Source organism: Beta vulgaris, chromosome 4 (genome assembly GCF_026745355.1).
Source record: "Beta vulgaris subsp. vulgaris cultivar EL10 chromosome 4, EL10.2, whole genome shotgun sequence".
Taxonomy (NCBI): domain Eukaryota; kingdom Viridiplantae; phylum Streptophyta; class Magnoliopsida; order Caryophyllales; family Amaranthaceae; genus Beta; species Beta vulgaris.
In genome coordinates this window covers 45,003,926-45,019,726 of record NC_079205.1, presented here as the reverse complement: position 1 = coordinate 45,019,726, position 15,801 = coordinate 45,003,926, and the positions used below count along the sequence as shown (strand labels likewise).

General features: G+C 36.6%; 1 protein-coding gene across 1 annotated transcript; it reads right to left on the bottom strand.

Annotated features, from left to right (window-relative positions):
- Positions 1-10,539: 10,539 nt before the first annotated feature.
- On the bottom strand, positions 10,540-15,801 carry LOC125496997 (uncharacterized). The gene is made up of 3 exons (XM_057394091.1): positions 14,068-15,801; positions 11,388-11,443; positions 10,540-10,638 (listed from the first exon to the last, which is right to left on the bottom strand). The coding sequence occupies exons 1-3, from the start codon at positions 14,630-14,632 to the stop codon at positions 10,540-10,542; spliced, it is 720 nt and encodes a 239-aa protein (XP_057250074.1). The 5' UTR covers positions 14,633-15,801.

The following is a 15,801-nucleotide window of genomic DNA, read 5'->3' as shown; positions in this document are numbered from 1 at the left end:
GTTACGGTTTCGCCAAAAATCCAATTAAGTTGATGAGTCTTCATTAAAGACTTGTTGATGACTTCTTTTCTAAACGAATTTCAAAATTAAATCTTTTACAACGAGGTAATCAAATATGTGCTCATCCAACGTAGGCAATACAAAAAATGCCTACACCAATCGTAATATGTCAATTCATTTTACAAGTTATTAATGGTTGAGGATGTGTATTGATAACTAAATAGTACAACTAAAAAAAATGAAAAAAGTAATACTATAATGACATTTGGTGAGAGAAGACCTTGTCTAAGATTGTAAAAGAAATCTTGTACTTCCTCCGTTTCAAATTATAAGGCATGTAACCCATTTTTACGCATATTAAGAATTTAGTTAGATTTGCATAAGTAATAAGAATTGACATTAAATATTGTATTGATAATAGAAAATAACCTATAATCTTATCTTGATATTATAAAATTGCATTTAATTTTACATTGGTAATGTAAAACGCCTTATATTTTGAAACAAATTTTTTTAATTAAAATGTCTTATAATTTGAAACAGAGGGAGTATAAATTTTTGTCCGAAACCACCTTAAATGACCATTTTTATTACAACACATAATTTTTACGAGATTTCAACCAAAAATTAATAATTTTGACGTTTAATATTCCCTTTTCACCCTTTCTTGGGTTGTGAACATAAATTAGGTAACACTAGCTTGATATCTACTGAAGTGGTTTTTGTGACTTACGATGAATGGTTCGTTAAAACCAAACCGATATCACTACATTTTTTTCGTATATATTAAATTTTTTTAAAAAAAATACATTACCTATTAATAGTTTTCTAATTAAAAATAGAAAATCTAATAAGAGAAGGAGAGAGTAGTGATTAGTGAGCCAATGAGAACATATTTTGTTTATGTTATGAAAAAGATTGGAATAGAATCAAATGGAGGAGTGAAAGACATTATTGCTTTTTTTTTTTTTAACCTTTTTCAGGTATTTGCTTCTAGCCTTGGAATACATGGGAAATGGTAATCATTATGAATTTGTTATATGACGGAGAAGGTATCAAACTAGGGAAGTCCATTATCACCAAATAATGATAGCGAGTCATTGAGGAGGGAATGAACCAAACCACAATAAAAAGAGTAGGTATTATTTGTTTTCAATTCCTTTCTTAAAGTCTAAATATATTGAATCAAACATGCTTTAAGTCTTCTATTGATGCTGCATTTAGCTTCCTGCTATCATTTTGCAAGTGTGGAAAATTAAAATATTTCAAGTAGAAGTGAACCTGTAAATCAGTGTTCGCAAAAGTTGACATGTATATATTGCATTATTAATTGGATTTTTTTTTTTAATAGTGTGAATAACCCTTAAATAACACATTATTGTTTTGTACCAGTTTACTCCTTAACTTTTTCATGATCTTTAAGACATCCCTTCAAATGTTAATATTAGCAAAAGTGTTTGGATCCTCTAGAGTTGTAAAATAACTGTACAAGGTAGAGTTTGAGCAATATCAACCATTGACTAAAAAATCAATGGCTCATATATTCTCTTTCCAAAATTCCCCTATTTTATCTCATCAAAATCTACCCCTAAATCTTTTCATTCCACCAATATGAGCCCTTGATTTTAAAATGTATGGCTCAGATACAACTTTACCCTGTAGAGTTTCACGAAAACTCTAGAGAATCCGGACTCTTAGCAAAAGGTAACGATTTTATTGCATTATCAATTGGATCTTTTTTTTGTTTTAGTAGAGCAAATAACCCTTAAATAATACACCATCCGTTTTCTATAGTTTACTCCTTTGCTTTTTCACGATCTTTAAGACATCCCTTTTATTGTTAATATCTCATATTTTGTATTAAGGGAATTATAGAACTTGCTAATCACTACAATTAATCAGATCAAAAAGGGAGACAAAAGTCACCCTATTAAGTGCAAGTGTCGCCCTATTAGATCAAAGAGGGTGACTTTTGGGTCGTCCTTCAATCGCCGCATTTGCTTCGTTGTGGTAGATATGTGGAGGGCGATCTTACGAGTCGCCTTCTTTGATTGTATCAAAGAGGGCGATTGTGGTCGCCTTATTTTATCATAACAAGGCGGACGATTATGGTCGCCTTATTTGATCATAACAAAGGAGGCTGATGTTTGTCGCCTTATTTGAGTTGTCAAGGAGTCGCCCTTATTGAGCTTTCTCAAAGGTAGCGAAATATCTGTTGCTCGTAAGTTACTTGCACCTGCGTCATGCATCATCTACCCTAAATCAAGTTCACAATTTTCAAATATTTGCATTTGAATCTTGTATGATGTCCTTAAAAGCAAAGTCAAGAAATATAGCAACGCCTTTTTTATACCATATTTTTGCCTACCATGAATACCTTTAATATGCTTCCATGACAAATTATGATTGAAGGTAAATTATGTTGTGTATTATTAATGAGAAATAAAGAATATATATAGTACAAAGGCAAAGCCTAAATCAAGTAGGAAGATAACTACTAAACTAAGTACATAACTAAATCCTAATCATAAACAAATTAGCTTGTTGAGAGTCTTACATATGATATATTCCTAATACCCCCTCAAGTTGGGCATGGAAAGGATCAATAATACCTAAATTGGAAACCATGAAGTCAAACTATTGCTTGCCAAGAGCTTTAGTGAAAGTATCTGCCAACTGGGCCTTCGTGGAGACATACGGAGGAGCAATCAAACCATCGACAATAGCATCACGAAAAAAATGACAATGAATCTCAATGTGCTTGGTCCGTTCATGAAAGACAGGATTTTGCGCAATATGAAGAGCCGACTAACTATGACAGAATAATGGAATAACCTTAGGATGATGAATGCCTAAGCCTAAGAGTAAAGCTTTTAGCCATTTTAATTCACATGTGAGAGAAGCCATAGAGCGATACTCCGCCTCCGAGGAAGATCGAGAAATCATTTGTTATTTCTTGGTTTTCCACGAAATAGGAGAATGACATAAGAAAATAATCTAACCAGTCAATGAGCATTTAGTGAGAGGACAAGCAACCAAATCAGAATTACACCATCCTCGTAGAGAGAGGTCACTGTCAGCGCGTGTAAGATACCCTGATTTAGGGTGCCCTTCACATAACGAACAACCCGCAATGCAGCATCCTAATAATCTAGGCGAGGGGCCTGCATAAACTGAGATAGAATATAAACCGAATAGGCAAGATCAGGACGGGTGACTGCCAAATATATTAAGAAGCGACCAACAAGGCGACGGTATGCTGCGACATCTTGAAGAAGTTCGCCTGTAGCTTGAGCCAGATGATGGTTATGTTCGATTGGAAAACAACTAGGATGGGCACCTAATAATCCAACTTCATAAATAATATCAAGAGTGTATTTACATTGACAAAGGAAGAGGTCCATGGCATTCCTGGCCACTTTTGAGGAGACCGAGATCTTTCATTTTGAAACAAGAGCTCAAGTATGTTTTGAAGGTGTGTAACGCAACGAAATCATTCCCAGAAATAATCAAATCATCAACATGTACTAGGACAATAATTTGCACATTCCCGTGAGTATATGTAAATAAAGAGTAATCAGAGTAAGATTGAAGCAAATCATAGTCCTTTAGAGCTGTGACAAGTATGACAAACCAACAGCTGGGAGCTTGTTTGAGGCCATATAGAGATTTTCGTAATCGACAGAAAAGATTTGAGTTAGTGCCTATAAAACCTGGAGGAGGTTTCATATAAACCTCTTCTTCTAAATCGCCATGCAAAAAGGCATTATGAACATCCATCCGATGAAGCTCCCAATTTTTGGAAGCAGCAATAGCAAGAAAGGCTCGAACAGTGGTCATTTTAGCGACACGAGCAAATGTCTCAATATAGTCAATACCTGCTTTCTGATGATTGCTAAAAACAACAAGTCGAGATTTGAAACGTTTGACTTCACCATTGGCGAGATACTTAATATGATACACCCACTGACTCCCCAAAGCACGTTTACCAGGAGGTAAGGGTTCCAAAGTCCAAGTGTCGTTGTCCTCAATCGCTTTAATTTCATCCTTCATAGCCTCTTTAAAAGACTTGGGTTCTGTATGGGTTAGAATAGCAACAAGAAACTTTCTATATGTCACATAATAACTTGCACAATTAATATGATGAGCTATTGGATAAGGAGTATCTGAAGAGACTAAGGAAGGAGCAGTAGAGGAGGATGGACAATCCACTTCAACATAATTAGTAACATAATCCTTAAGTAAGACAGACGGGTGTTTGTTGCGAAAGCCCCTACCCAGAGATTGTTGGGAGTCATGGGCTTGAGAAGATGGGAGAGTGCGGTTTGGTGGAGCGGAAGGTTGGGCCACAGACGCAGGCCCAAGAGAGGGGTGAGAAGGAATGGACTTGGTCTCAGGGGAAGAGGGAGGGGTAGATCATGTGGAGGAAGGTTAGTTTGAGGAGGTGAGGGTGCATAATACTCAAGATAAGCAAAATCGTTATGAATAGGAATATCAGAATGAGGAACAAGAGCGTAAGGATCAATATTAACATCATGAGGAGTGAGAAAAGGAAAAACATCCTCAAAGAATTTAATATCTCGAAAAACAAAAAATTCCTTAGTGTCAAGATCAATTAATTTCCAGCCCTTTTTACCAAAAGGATACCCCACAAAACACATTTATGACATCTACTGGCAAATTTATCATCTTTGGTTTTATGATTATGAGAAAACAGAGATATCCAAAGGTTTTAATAGTCTCATAAGCAGGTAAAGATGCATGAAGAATCTCAAAAGGGGATTTGTTATGCAATAAATGAGAAGGGGTTCGATTGATAAAGTGAGTTGTAGTGAGGACACTTTGTTCCCAAAAATAGATAGGCAAGTTAGCTTGAAAAAATAAGGCCCTACCTCACATTTAGAATATGATGATGCTTACGTTCATCCCTACCAATTTGTTGAGGGGTTTCCGTACAAGAGGTTTGAAAAAGAATGTCACTAGTAGTGAAATGATCATGGAGGCAGTTAAATTCTGTGCCATTATCACTTTGAATAACTTTAATGGTAGAAGAAAATGGACGACCAATCATGGCAACAAAATGCATGAACATACGAAAAGTTTCTGTTTTATCTTCTATTAAATGAATCCAAACAGCTCTAGAGAAATCATCTACAATAGTTCAGAAATAGCGAGCACCACAAGAGGACAAATGCCGGTAAGAGCCCCATAGATCAAAATGAATTTTGTCAAATATGCGAGAAGCTTTATTAATGCTAATAGGAAACTTATCTCTAGGATGCTTTGTAACGCCCCAACCTCTAAACATCATTTTTAAGTTAATTAATCCATCGTCACCAGCGGAGCTTAGATGGTCGGTACCCTACTGTCGTAATTTTTCGTTCGAGACAATACAAGGCAAACATTCGTTCATGACGCTAAACATATTATAATCATTAAAATTCATAAGTATCTTAATTATACAAATATAAATATAAATAACTAAGCATAGATAATTACGTAGTTATAGTTGAACTAAGTTCGTACTTTAGTGATCATAAATTTAGATTACATAACCGATATAGTTTTTCATAAATGTAAAGTATTTGACCATCCTCACTTCTACGCCATCCCGTCACCTTCATCAGTACCTAAAATCAAAATCGTGAGCCGAAGCTTAGTAACATACTACTCTAACAACGTAAATTCATTTCAATTCATTTTGTTTACAAACAGGGAGAAGAGAATATAGTAAAACACATTAGAAATCAATAATGAAATAATAACAAGGTGAGCAATTTTTAAGTAGCATCTTGAAACTTCATAAGTTCCCATTATCTTTTCATCTTTTAGCTTGGTAACTAGCGAGTATAGACATGTGGGACGTCTCCCACCATGCGATGATCCTGAAGGAGCCCAGCTCCCTTTTTGGATACACCGCTTGCACCAAAATAGAGTAGTAACATAACATGTGGTACCCCTAAAGGAGCACGACTCCCTTTTCGGGTGTACGGCGAGTGCAAAGGTACAAGCACGACCATAAAGTAGATAAGCGTAACATTATATTGCCAGACCTCTTTCACTTTTATTTATCATGTTTCGTTTGTTTTGCATTCATTGGCATAAGCCATAGATCTCGCATGAATCATACTTGAGCATTAATAACTCATAAGATCATCATTTACGAAACTCATTCGAAAACAATTTAATCCCACAATCTATATAAGAATCACGTCGCAAAATCCTTAACATAATTATAAACATCATTTCACGAACACATTTCGAAGGGGATTGTGAGTGTTAGCAATAGATGTTACCTCTTTTTCTGCTTAATAACCTTGAAAGTCGGGGGAGACTGTAATATCCTTTCCGTTTAATCTAACCATGAAATGACTCAACAAAAGTATAAATATTCGATTTATTTTAACAACTAACCTTTAGTTATTATTAATACTTTTATTATTGCTAAGTGATGTTATTACTAAGGTCACTCATTAATTAGTAATATTATACGTTTATCTAATATAATCATAAATAGTTGTCATAAGTTTATAATATAATATATATACAACTTAAGTAAATCTAACGAATTTTGTATTACAAAAATAAGGTGAACCATTGGTGATAATTAACTAAATTAGCTCAGTTCTTATTGCTTGATTAGAAAAATTAACCAAAGATGTAACCTAATTAATTAGTCTATTAAGTTTAATAACTTGATGAATATTGTATATTAGTTTTAATTGAAACCAAAAATCAGACTTTTGGCCCAACAAGTTGAGTGAGTAACATGGCCCGGGTAGGAGGGTGGTGCTTCGGTGGTGCGAGGACCGAAGGGTGGTGGCTGATTCAAAACAGGGGAGAGAGAGTGTGGTATGGGTTGCGAACAGAGGTTTGGGGGTGGTTTTTGAGGCGTTTTTCTGGCGAAGGTGGTGGATTTCCGGCGAGTGGCGGAGTTGTGAAGGTGAGGGGGTAGTAATGGTTGAGCAACAATGGCTATTTATAGCCATTGTTGGGGTTTAATTTCTACGAATTGGGTGGGTTGATTTTGATGAAAAATTGTATTTTTGGGTGGGTTTGATTTGAATTAAAGTTTTCAATTAAGGTTAGATTTTTGGGTGTATAAAAATCATTAGTTGAATTTAAACTCCATTGTTGGGTTTCTTTGTGAAGGACTCCGTGTGGCTGTTAGTAATGGTACTAAAACCTTATTCTGGGATCATAAGTGGCTTGGCAACCAAGCTCTTCTTGATCAAGTTACACAGCCCCCTCCACCTGAAATTATTGGGGCTACTGTGGAGGAGATGTGGGAGCCGCAGGGGGGTTGGCGTTGGGACCTATTTGTACCCTACCTTGACCAAACTACGCTAAAATCTTTCATACCCACGAAGTGTTCGATGATCCGGATGTGGAGGATCTTCTCTATTAGGGTGCAAGCACTATAGACAAGTTCTCGATCAAGTCTACTTTGCAAATCATCAGAAAGGAGGTTAATGGTGTTGAGGATGATATATGGGATTTGGTTTGGAGGGCTCCATTGCATCAGCGTGTTAGAGTATTTCTATGGTTGGTCTGCCATGATCGATTATTGTGGAATTTGAATAGCTTCAAACATAAACTTACAAATGACCCCAAATGCTTCATATGGGGTGGGGAAGATGAGACTACCCTCCACATTCTTCGTGACTGCCCAACAACCAAGAGTGTTTGGAGGAAATTAGAAGGATTTGCAAACTTACCCAATTTTTACTAAGGAGGGCAACAAGAATGGCTGCGCAACAATTTAGAATTTGAAAGTATTGAGAATTGGCCGACCCTCTTCGCCATCACTGCCTGGTGGCTGTGGCGTTGGCGTAACATGACTATGTTTAATCGTAGAAATGAAATCCCCTTGGATCTCATAGCCTTCTTCAAAGTAAGGTTTGATGAAACTTGGAAAGTTATCCAAGATGAATGGGGTTGAAGACCATTCGATAAAGAGGTACCGGGAAGAGTTTATCACTTGGCATAGCCCTCATTTGGGTGGAATGTACTAAATACCGATGGAGCTGCTTGAGGCTCTCCCGGTGAAGCTGGAGGGGGAGCAATCATACGGAATAATTGTGGTATTTTCATCTCTGCCATAGCCTTGAATTTTGGTAGCTGCCATGCTTTTCGTGCTGAGGTTTTAGCGCTCCTACGTGGGCTCGAGCTAGCTAGGAATCTCCAAATAAGCCATCTTATTGTGCAACTTGATAATCAAGCATGTGTGCAAGCTATTAATGCTGGAAGTAGTAGCATTGGTGGATGTTCCCATCTCACTAAAAAATGTGTTGATTCACTAAATAAGGAAGATTGGAGAGATAAGGTAATCCACATCTATCGAGAAGGCAACCGAGCTGCTGATTGGTTGGCTAACCGAGGCGTGGAACAACATCATGCAATTCAGTTGTTTGAAGAAGCTCCTCTCGATCTTCATAGAATTATAGTTGAGGATGCTCGTGGGATTGCACTCCCACGTATGATTTCTTATTAGCTTGCTTGTTTAGTTTGTTTTTCCTTTATTTTTTCTATTCTTGGCTTTGCCTCATTTGCATAACAAAAAAAAAAAAAACAAAGATAAAAGTGCAAAATTAAATAAGAAAAACAAACCCATAATTAAACTAAAATTAATTATAACTCCCTCAATAGGAAAAGATAAAAAGGGTGACTAACTTTTAACTATGCTTGGAAGAAGAAGACCACTAACATAAGGTAGATAACACAAAAACTACCATAGTAGCTTGTGGGGGTAGATGGAGATAAAAAATTAATTTTATCACAATTTTTTGGCGAAACTGGAAGAAATTAAAAATAGAGAGAAGGATTAAAAAAAGAGCGATAGATAAAAAAAATATGTCATGCAAAATTGGTTTCATGAAAGAAATATGAAGTTGAGTGTCACGAGCACCACCAGCTTTAAACTGGTAGCCAGAACATCACCAATCCTTGTTATGGGTGCAAAACATATTATAAAATCACATTGAAATTTCTATCTGTCGAAGATTCCCCAGCTTCGGCAGAATCTTCTGTCGCCTGTGTCATTTATGACACTTGTTTTACCCATGTCAAAAGTTGGTAAACTCTTGACTATTGGTCAAAGTTAGCGGTGTTATTCGCACCCAACAAATAGTTGGTATTGTTGATGCCACTTTGACCTCATAAAAATTAATGTTTCCTCTGATTCCTTTTTAAGTGCCATATTTCGACTTTTGCACTATTTACACATCTTACTTTGACCTTTTTTTTTTTGTAATATATAAATACAAAAATGGCCATATAAAATATTGTTGAATTTGCTTCATGAATACTTTCATTATATCAACTTTTTATAACTTATACAAATACATAATTAGAGATATTAATAATCAAATTTATGTGTTACAACTTACAAGCATGAAAGTCAAACTATTACACTTTTTTAGAAATGAATGTAATTCATAATTAAGAATAGAAACTATTATGATCCTTCAACATAAGAGTAACATTAGTTGGGGGTTCCAAGTTCCAACCAAATATAATACTTCCTCCGTTTCAAAATAGATGGGACATTGTGATTAAAACGGACTCCTAGGCAAAATTTCATAAGTATGTTTAAGGGAGGTAGATTAAATGTAGTGGTCCCATGTGAAAAGGAGGGAGAAAATAAAAGGTTGGGGACCACTTGCTGTTTTGCCGCCAGCTCTTTTGGAACAAAGGGGACCACTTTTTTTTTCCCTCCATATTTTTGGAAGTACATTAACCTTTTACACATTAATACACTACAACCAAAACAGAAAATTTAAAGTTCCCTCTCAAATTTGAAACCACTTAAAATTTAACTTAAGTTTACTAGCAGATTTTTGTTTTCCCTATTTAAGGGTTACAAACATTCCCCAAAAAAATTAGTGTTCCTACCAACCAAAATGTAATTAAGGAGAACATACATTCTCTCCTACACATTCACTGCACACACGCAACACTAGATTAAGCAACAGAATTCTAAGGCAAAAAAAGTCAGTTTGTTAATCTTGTCATCATTTGCTGCATCTGGACAAAATGGATGCAGCACAAGTCAGTTTGTACAATGCTGTTGTTGATGAAGATGACTTGGATGAGTACTATCTACAACTACTTGATGAGATTGTGCCCAACTTCAACAGTCAAATCTCCTCTGAACCAGAATCTGCTGCACAAGACCAAAACAAAAAAATTAAACCTGAGATGAAGCATGAAAAGAGAAGGAAAGCTGTAGATGAATTGTTAATTATGGAAGAGAACGGAGTATTACCATATGGTGCATTGAAGAAGACAGCAGATAAGTATGGTGTTTCAAGACACACAATAGAGAGATTATGGAAAAGAGCATGCAATCAAAGAGTTACGGGTGATGTCATTGATGTCAGGTCAAGGAAAAAGGGAACTGTGGGGAGGAAATCAATGGAATATAGTGAGGAGTTTCTCCAATCAGTGCCACTGAATTTACGCACTTCAGTTAGATGCTTTGCTGGGGCACTCAAAGTGTCTCCTTCAGCAATTTATAGACTGCTAAGAAGGGGAAGCTCAGAAGCCATACAAGTAGTAACCATCCAAGTTTGACAGAGACTCACAAATTGGAGAGGATGAAGTGGGTGCTATCCCACATTCTACCTGGCACACCCACTGTACAAGCAGAGTTTATACACATGGAGAACATCATACACATTGATGAGAAATGGTTCTATTTGAACCCAGATACAAGGAGATTTTATTTATTGCCAAGAGAAGATGATCCATCACTAGTACAAAATAGGCGATTTGCGTCGGATGTGAGGCGCCTATTTGCGTCGGACATGGGTCCGACGCCAAAGGCCTCGACGCAAATGACTATCAATGGACTGCGTCGAATGCAGATCCGACGCACATTTTCGCCTATTTGTGTCGCACCTCGTATACGGTGCGACGCAGATGGCTATCCCAGCCCAATTCATTGTAATGCAGAGATAATGTGCGTCGCACATTGCCGAGGGTGCGACGCACATTATTGATTTGCGTCGCACAACAGGCTATGTGCGACGCAAATTACTATTTTAATAAAAAAAAAATATTTTTGGAACTAGGCCAAAAGAAAGAAATAAAGAAAAGAACGCCAGCTTTTACAATTTGAAACCAAAAAAATTAGATCTAACACCCTTGTTGAAACCGTTTTATTATTATACAATTTGAAACAAAAAAAATTAGATCTAACACATAATTACAATTTATTACAACTTTTACATAGATCCGAAAAAAATAAATAACAGTCTTCAATCTTCATCGTCAATCGCTCTTTGTTAAAAATCAGATATAAAAAATAAAAAACGCCATTATCTTTCAGATCTAGAAAAGTGTAAACAAAAAAAAACAGAAAAAAGTTAAAGAATTATTCGAACCTGTTGGAGATGGAGAATGGGGAAAGAAAGCCAAAGTATTTCAGTCACTTTCAGATCTATAAAAGGGTACACAAAAAAATCATAAATAAAAAAATTAAAAAAATCGAATCTGTGAACACAAATAAATTCTAAATCAGAAAATAAACCCTAAAAATACCAAAAAATAAACAAAAAAAAAATAGATATAAAAAATAAAACTAAATACGAAAGGATCAGAGTTTTTAATTTTCAGTTGCATGAACTAAATTTTTAGTTTTTCAGATCTGAATATGAAAAACGAATTTTCTGATTTGAAAACTAAAAAGAAAATCAGATCTAAAAATGAAAAAACATATCAGATTTAAACATTGAAACAACTTCGAACCTGTCAAAGCAAGAGATGTGATTCGCCGGAAAACTTCGAACCTGTAAAACCGTTTAGTTCGCCGGAAAACGTCCAATATGATGAGAATCCGCGTCTAGGAAGAGGAGAATTTGAGAGTTTGAAGCGGCGATGAGAATCGGTTGCGTCCCTGCATTTGCTTTGTTTGGTGCTTGAGATGTTTGAAAAGGAATGTGAGAAGGCCGGAAAAGTTGTGATGTGCGTCGTTTAGTGCTTGAGATGTTTGGAGAGAAGCGGTTGAGGAGAGAGAGATAGAGAGAGAGGTAGAGATGAGAATTGAAGAGAGAGAGAGAGGGCGTGTATGAGGACAGGGTGCTGAGATGAGAATTGAAGAGAGAGAGAGAGGGCGTGTATGAGGACGCGTTAGGGTTTATGAATTTAAGTAGTGGGCCTCATGGCCTATGTGCGTCGCACATCCAATAGGTGCGATACAAATTAGGTATCTGATTTGCGTCGCATGAGTCAGGTATCTGACGCACATTTGGCTTTTGCAACACATGTAAAGCAGGTGCGACGCAAATGGGCCATGTTGTGTGTCGCACTCCTCCCACATGCGACGCAAATCCCAACTGTGCGTCGTTTCTGTGTATGTGCGACGCAAATCAGGGGACGCAAATCGTATATTCTGTACTAGTGCATATAGATGTTGCCAATCAAAGAGATTCAAAATTAAAGCTATGTTTATGGGGGTAGTATCAAAACCAATGTATGATGCTCAAGGTAATCTCATTCATGATGGCAAGTTTGGCATCTTTCCTTTTGTAGAAAGGGTGGCAGCAAAATACACTACCAAAAACAGAGATAAGGGCACTATTGAAACAAAGGCTGTTGAGAGGATCACTCAGAAGGTCATCAGAGACATGATTATACAGAATGTACTGCCATCTATAATGAGTAAGTGGCCTGCTGGTATGTCCAAGGATATATTCATCCAACAGGACAATGCTAGGCCTCACATACAAGGAAATGATGAGGCATTCAAGGCAGCAGCAACTCAAATGGGTTCAACATCATGTTCATTCAACAGCCACCTCACTCCCCAGATTTAAATGTTCTTGATTTAGGTTTTTTTAGAGCCATACAAGCTTTAATGTATCAAACATTTCCTAAGAACATAGATGAGCTCATAGCAAATGTGCAAGATGCATATGACAGATTTGATCCTAGTGTTATGAAATACACATGGTTACAATTACAGTGGATTATGGTTGAGATTCTACAGGTTAGAGGAGGTAATAATTAAACAATACCCTCATCATGGGAAGGCAAGATTAGAAAGGTTGGGTCTTCTCCCAAAAACTGTCAAATGTGATCAAGTTATTGTGGATGAAGCTGTGCACTATTTGAATGAGAAGTTACCAAATGAAAGTGAACAACTTGAGTTCTTTGACAGTGAGGGGGTCATTGATGAAGACTAAAATGAATGGTATGTGTGCATTTTTTTGTGAAGATAACAGTTTTTTGGAAGTACATTAAAAGTGGGTGAATTTTGGGAAGAATATAGTTTTTGCAAAGAACATGTTTTACTTGGTAAATACATAACAATGCCATTGAAGTAGGAACTTTTGTTAAACTGCACACCAAACCTAAATTATGTACATGTAGTGGAGGAATGTAGGTTTGTAAATGCAGTTTATATCAATGATTATGCTTATTCTATTTACAGTTATTTTTCTTATTTACACCATTGTTATTGTTTTTTATAGTTTTAGGGACCGAGGCATACCTATGAATTAGCAAAGAACCACAATCACAATTACTCATGTAAAGACATCATTTGACCTTCTACAATCCATCAGGGAGACTTTTAACTTATGAAGGAGTTCAAATCATGAACACCTCAAGGCACAATGCCGAGCAAATCATTGACTCACTTCAAGTTTTTGGTGAGTCCTTCATCATATGGATTAGGGAGTGATTTTAAAAACAGGGGGACTCAATATACAACAACAAACCAATCCACAACAAAAGTGCTTTCTATATTCATAAGTCATCATTCATCAATTTGACATCACCCTTAAACTCTAGGTCAAGCTCAACATAACCAATAATCAGCCAACACAAACAACAGCTCCCAAGAACACAAGCATCAAACACAATCCAAGCTTATCCAACAGCAAGCCAAACATTGAACATCACCAACAGAAACATTCAACATCACCAATCAGATTCAAGATCACCAACACAAGGCAAATATACATAACCATTAAAATAGAAGAACACAAACCAACAACAGAAAATATTAACATGCAAAAAAAACGCAAGTAAATAAGGAAAACAATGGGACAGTAGTCAAACCTCCATTACTGTAATTTTTGTTTAAATCTGTACCACCAATCACTATCCCCTTCCTCTTTGAACCAGATTTCATGACCGATTTACTCCCACTACCACCACTTTCTTTAAAAGAACCCACCTTAGCCTTTCCTTTTCGGTTGTATGAATAGTAATTCATCTCAGAACCCATACAAGGAAGAGCACAAACAGTAACGCGTTCAGAATTAGGTTTTTTTGAGACAGAGAGTGGGGGTAAAGTGGGAGTTTTGAAAATCACTTTTTCTTTCACATCTTCCTCGGAACTCACCAGATCTATAATTTCTTCTTCTTCAGAGGACTCACTAAATAAATCATCAGGAAACCAAGGTTCCTTCATGTCCTTGATTTCCTCAAGAACAACACCCAAAGCTTTGCAAGTAGTTGGACCCATACACTTTGAAGCAGCCCTTGAATCGTAAAGTCTACGGGGCCAAGGAGAACCATTTTCAATTGATCGAATGACGTCAATTATGAACGTCGCCTCTCCCTCATCCGTAGTTTCAAAATGCGCATCAATCAAAGGTTCCAAATTGATATCACAAACCATTTTTTAGGAGAGAGAAAATGATTTTGAAGCAAAATTGCGAAGAACAGAAAGAAAAACGAAGATGAGGAGAGAGAGAAAGAAGATCTGAAGACGAAGCTATGAGGGGAGAGAGAGTAAATCTGAAAAACTTATAGAGAGATGAGCAGTTATGAGGGAGAGGGAGATGAGCAGTTATGAGGGAGATGAGCAGTTATGAGGGAGATGAATGATGATGAAGAACCCTAGGTTAGATGAAGAGGTGGGGTGGGAATTCAATTGGGGTAGTTGGTGGGTCATAAAAAATGGTGGGAATCATTAGTTTTAGGTTATGATTAATCAGATTATTAGATGTAGATTAAAGAACATAACACAAGTTAGTAAGGGTAAAATGGTAAAATTGTAAGGCAAAAATTACTAAATAAGGAAAAAAATAACAATGTATCATCTATTTTGAAACACCCCAAAATAGACAATGTCCCATCTATTTTGAAACGGAGGAAGTACAACCAATCTATTAAGATCTAAATTTATATTGGTTAGATGAGAACAGGTCGGTTACATAATGCGACTAAAAGAACTTTATAAAATAAATTTTGCTTGTATCATATTTTAATTTTAATGATGGCATGGCGGTGGAGGTGGAAATGGAGCTGGTAGAGGCGGAAATGAACCTGGTGGTGGCTTTGGGCTGGGAACGACAGGTGACTCGATAGGATTAGCTGTCGGAGATGGCGGAGCCCTTGGCCTTCTTCCTCTTTTCTTCCTGGCTGGTGACACTACCTGCAACTTTCTAGCAAATGTTTCGGTAGGAAATTTTGCTTCCAACGCTGCCATTCCTATCAGTTTTGTTGCGAAACTAGTTTGTGGAAAGCAAAATGATCTACTGGCTATCAACGCAAGTACTAGGATCAGATAAGAAAGCATATTCATTGCAAATAGTATGTGATTTGGATGCTACTATTATGCATTGCACTGATGATGTTGGCGACTTCAAGGTCTATTTATATTGGATTCATTGACTTGCACCAATGCCATTAATTGTCATTTGGGCACCAAGTGAGTAACAGATTTATGGTGTCTTGCTCCATCTTTCATAGATGGGACCAAGGTTTAAGCCTTGGTGTGAGCAACTTCAGCCAGTCAAAATGTGGGGGCTTTGAATAATTTGGGCCTTGGACCACTATGAGATA